Raw genomic sequence first — 5,399 nt, forward strand, 5'->3', positions numbered from 1 at the left:
ACCGCCGGAGACGAGGACCGCCAAACAGACCAGCAGCCACGCAGGGGTAAGTGCGGCGGCCGCTGCCCCTGGCGTGTGACAGCCCCCGGTTGTGGTATTATTAGCCTGAAAGAACAATGGCTTGCTGAATTGGAAAATATCAGGCAATGTCAGCCACACAGGTGCTCAGCCTTCAGCACCAAAGAACGTATAGTGGAGAGTGATGTCTATTAAAATGATAGGATGTTCTGGAAATTATCAGTGTTAAATAGCCTCGACACAAGAGTGTGAGAAATGACTTTACACTGTATCTTAGAAACACTAATTTTAGATATGCAATCACACCTAGCATTCGGGGATTTCCAAAGCCTGCTTAAGGTTTATTTGATTCACAATTGAGATCTTCTACTTTAAACAACTTCCTGTTCTCCTCACAGTGCAGACAGCTAATGCTTTTATGCATTACATTGTTAGCACACAGAGATAACAGTTTATACAATGCTGTCTCATGGACTTCATTCATTATTTAACCAAAGCAATAGCACTTGCTGTTTTTTTGAGGATCCTCTTCTGCACAACTTGTTGCCTCCTTTACTGATTGTTATCTTTGTGTTGGGCTTATTATTCAATGGCACTTCATTGTGGGCATTTTTGTTTCACATCAAATCATGGAATTCAAGTGCAGTTTATCTCTTCAACCTGTCTGTGGCTGATTTTCTGCTCATTGTCTGCTTGCCTTTCAGAACAGACTATTACCTGAAACAGAAGTCCTGGGTCTACGGAGATATCCCATGTAGAGTGATGCTTTTTATGTTTGCAATGAACAGGGCAGGCAGCATCTTCTTCCTTACCCTGATTGCGTTTGATCGATATTTCAGAGTTGTTCACCCGCTTCATAAAATCAACTCCATCTCTATCAAGGCTGCTGTTTTTGCTGCCTGTGCTGTTTGGCTTATTGCGATATCAGCATCGACATACATTCTTGCCACAGACCATACTGGAAGAAGGAAGGCAATGAAAACAAGCTGTGAAAGCTTCATGGTGTGCCCTGCTGAATCATATTGGCATGACCTTCTCTTCATCATTGAGTTTTTAATACCTCTGTGCATTGTCCTCTTCTGCTCTTACAGCATCATTTGGAGGCTTAGACAGAGGAACCTGGACAGGGATTTAAAAATTAAGAAAACTGTCAAAGCTGTCACACTGGTTGGAGTAATATTCCTCATATGTTTCTTGCCAAGTGTTTCCACCAGGATTGAGGTTTTAAGGCTTCAGGCTTCCCAACAACATAAAAACTGCCGTGTTTACAAGTCTGCGGAAACTGCTTTCTTTATCACCTTGTGCTTCACGTATATGAACAGTATGTGCAATCCTTTGTTTTATTATATCTCCAGTCCTTCATTGAGAACTTTTTACTTACAAATTATAATCAAACTCAGAATAAGGCTTTTTATTTGTCCAGATCCTTCCTGTTCACAATCATGATTGTTTTTTTATTTTTTTTTATATTTTACCCATATAAAAGACAAACCTCTGTCATTTATCTGTCTGCTATGGGCAGAATATCTGTTAAAGTGGTCTTTGTTCTGGTGCTTGGTCAATATGCATTGGTAAAGGGTGGAGGGAACCAATACTGTTTGCCAGAAAAAAAGCTGTTTTGATTAAGAACATATGCAGTAATAATTATTCCCCCCCCAAACTATTTAGGGCTAAGCAAATAATAATCTTATTAGACACCTAGACATTCGTAATGACTTTTTTAAAGTTAATAAATTATATAGATGAATCAATTTATATAGTGGACCTACTATGTATTGTGGTATTTGTATATATGCATTTATTCTATGTATGCACTCTGTATAATTAGTGTACAAATTGTGAAAAAATATATATGCAATATTAAAATCACACGCTTACCCCTGTTGTCTTCATATGGGTATGAATAAATGTCCCTTTACTTTGTCTATTACTAGTAATCCTTATATGACATTAACACAAAAATAAATAAAATAATCTAATCTAATCTGGCTGTTCTGGAAGGTAATTCTCTCCCTTTCTGATTAGGTCTTTCCAGGGATTTTTAACCTGTATTTGATCCACGGCTGCCTCTTCTCTTGTTTATTGCTTCTTATATTTTATATTTTTAACCATTTTGTATTACTTGTGACTTTTTTGGGGGGAGGGATGGTTGTTATATTCCCTCTCAATGCTCTGTTTCACTTAGCAGGCTACCTAAATTTCCTTACCATGCTGTACACTACTATGTCATTTGAGTACCTTGTATTGCTTACTTTTTCTCAATAAAAATATATTTAAAAAATTTAATAAATAAAATAATCTAATCTACATATTTTTAATGATTAATTGCCCTCAGATGTAGCCAGATTGTGGAGTGGGGTATGGTCCTCCAGGACCCGTGATTTCCCAGACTTTCCTTCTACGACAGTAGTTTTTAAACAGCTTCCTTATAAACTGAAATGGGTGAAATAGGCCAAATTACAGGAAAATCACATCAAATTCCTCAAGAGCTTACCTGTCTCAAGCCCAATGGGGTCATATTACTGGCTCGACCTCTACTAGCTACCCAAAGTGCTCGGTATCTTCAGATACCCTTGTACATAATATTTGGCAGTGCTCTAAAATCAAGAGGTTCTGTTATAAAGTTCATAATTTAATTCAAACAATTGTTGGTCATAGTCTCCCATTTTCATGGAAACCTCTATTTCTAGCTTTCTGATTTTTCCCCTTGTGCTCTGACCAAGGTTCAAAAATCTGCTTTGCCTTTACTGACTACTCTCACCACCTTGGCCAGACGCCTAATATTACGACAATGGCTTTAGAAAATTGCACCCTCTATCAAGATGTTGAAACTCGAGATGTTGACTCACCTACATTTTGAAAGGTGTTCTGCCTGTGATGAAATTGAAAGATCATGCTAAATGTGAATTATACTTAACATATTTGCCACCAGACATATCCTTATCCACTATGAAAATACTTGAATATACCACCTGGTCTCTCTTGCGAAATATAACAATGTCTCATCTACAACTGCACAATGATCCTTTTGTACATTCTTGGTTCTGTTCCTCCCCATCCCCCTGCCTCCCCCTTCTTCCTATATATTTCTCATTCTCTTTGTTCAATTCCGATTTACTACTTTTATAAAAAAAAAACAAAAGTAACTTTTACATATTTGTATCTAATATTGACATACTGTAATGATGTTTGACGTTCTTTTTGTATGTATCTACCGTTATTTCTGATATGTACAAACTTCAATAAAAACATTGTTTAAAAATAAAATAATCTAATCTACACTTGCTGTTTAGATATTTAAAATACACTGCTCAAAAAAAGGGAACACTAAAATAACACATCCTAGATCTAAATGAATGAAATATTCTTAATAAATACTTTGTTCTTTACATAGTTGAATGTGCTGACAACAAAATCACACAAAAATTATCAATGGAAATCAAATTGATTAACCCATGGAGGTCTGGATTTGGAGTCACACTCAAAATTAAATTGGAAAAACACACTACAGGCTGATCCAACTTTGATGTAATGTCCTTAAAACAAGTCAAAATGAGGCTCAGTAGTGTGTGTGGCTTCCACGTGCCTGTATGACCTCCCTACAACGCCTGGGCATGCTCCTGATGGTCTCCTGAGGGATCTCCTCCCAGACCTGGACTAAAGCATCCACCAACTCCTGGACAGTCTGTGGTGCAACGTGGCGTTGGTTTATGGAGCGAGACAAGATGTCCCAGATGTGACCAATTGGATTCCGATCTGGGGAACGGTCTGGCCAGTCCATAGCATCAATGCCTTCGTCTTGCAGGAACTGCTGACACACTCCAGCCACATGAGGTCTAGCATTGTCTTGCATTAGGGGGAACCCAGGGCCAACCTCACCAGCATATGGTCTCACAAGGGGTCTGAGGATCTCATCTCGGTACCTAATGGCAGTCAGGCTACCTCTGGCGAGCACATGGAGGGCTGTGCGGCCCCCCCAAAGAAATGCCACCCCACACCATTACTGACCCACTGCCAAACCGGTCATGCTGGAGGATGTTACAGGCAGCAGAACGTTCTCCTTGGCATCTCCAGACTCTGTCACGTCTGTCACATGTGCTCAGTGAGAACCTGCTTTCATCTGTGAAGAGCACAGGGCGCCAGTGGCGAATTTGCCAATCTTGGTGTTCTCTGGCAAATGCCAAACGTCCTGCACGGTGTTGGGCTGTAAGCACAACCCGCACCTGTGGACGTCGGGCCCTCATGGAGTCTGTTTCTGATCATTTGAGTAGACACATGCACATTTGTGGCTTGCTGGAGGTCATTTTGCAGGGCTCTGGCAGTGCTCCTCCAGTTCCTCCTCGCACAAAGGCGGAGGTAGCGGTCCTGCTGCTGGGTTGTTGCCCTCCTATGGCCTCCTCCACGTCTCCTGATGTACTGGCCTGTCTCTTGGTAGTGCCTCCATGCTCTGGACACTACGCTGACAGACACAGCAAACCTTCTTGCCACAGCTCGCATTGATGTGCCATCCTGGATGAGCTGCACTACCTGAGCAACTTGTGTGGGTTGTAGACTCCGTCTCATGCTACCACTAGAGTGAAAGCACCGCCAGCTTTCAAAAGTGACCAAAACATCAGCCAGAAAGCATAGGAGCTGAGAAGTGGTCTGTGGTCACCACCTGCAGAACAACTCCTTTATTGGGGGTGTCTTGCTAATTGCCTATAATTTCCACCTGTTGTCTATTCCATTTGCACAACAGCATGTGAAATTGATTGTCAATCAGTGTTGCTTCCTAAGTGGACAGTTTGATTTCACAGAAGTATGATTGACTTGGAGTTACATTGTGTTGTTTAAGTGTTCCCTTTATTTTTTTGAGCAGTGTATTTGGTTTACTTTAAAAACTGAATTTAATTAAGCTACTTGTTCCTTAATTATTCGGAATGCTAAAGGTAAGTTAGTAACATGATGCAATTGTGCAGATCTGCAGTAACCTGTAGAACACTACTTTCTTTAGGCTGAATATTGCATTTCAAGATACATATCCATTGGAACTGGGAAAGAGGTAGGCACCTACTTTTGTTGTATTGTGGATCTACCTGAAAATTATATTTTACATGTTTGTGCTGCTTAGTTGTGTTTTATTTATATCTGCAATGAATTATGAGTGAGATGGGGGTTTCAGGACTGACTTTATTGTGTTTCACATTTGAGTTTTAAAATGTTGTTATTAAATTGGATGCAGGGCCATCTTAAAAGCAGTGTAGGTCCCTGGGCAATGCAATGCACTGGGTCCCCTACCCACTGGCGTGCGCAGCACATTTTATTAGGGGGTGCACCGTCGGAGGGGTGTGTCTAGCACCGCCTTTTGGGATTGTCTAGCACCATCTATTGATGGTCAACGC

The 5,399-nt window shown here is 40.6% G+C and overlaps 1 protein-coding gene across 1 annotated transcript; it reads left to right on the forward strand.

The window, feature by feature from the left end:
- The first annotated feature begins 416 nt into the window (after positions 1–416).
- Positions 417–3,119, forward strand: LOC135061345 (hydroxycarboxylic acid receptor 2-like). The gene has a single exon (XM_063964053.1). The coding sequence runs from the start codon at positions 478–480 to the stop codon at positions 1,462–1,464; it is 987 nt and encodes a 328-aa protein (XP_063820123.1). The 5' UTR covers positions 417–477; the 3' UTR covers positions 1,465–3,119.
- Positions 3,120–5,399: the final 2,280 nt, after the last annotated feature.

The sequence above is a fragment of the Pseudophryne corroboree genome, chromosome 1 (assembly GCF_028390025.1).
Source record: "Pseudophryne corroboree isolate aPseCor3 chromosome 1, aPseCor3.hap2, whole genome shotgun sequence".
Classification (NCBI taxonomy): Eukaryota; Metazoa; Chordata; class Amphibia; order Anura; family Myobatrachidae; genus Pseudophryne; species Pseudophryne corroboree.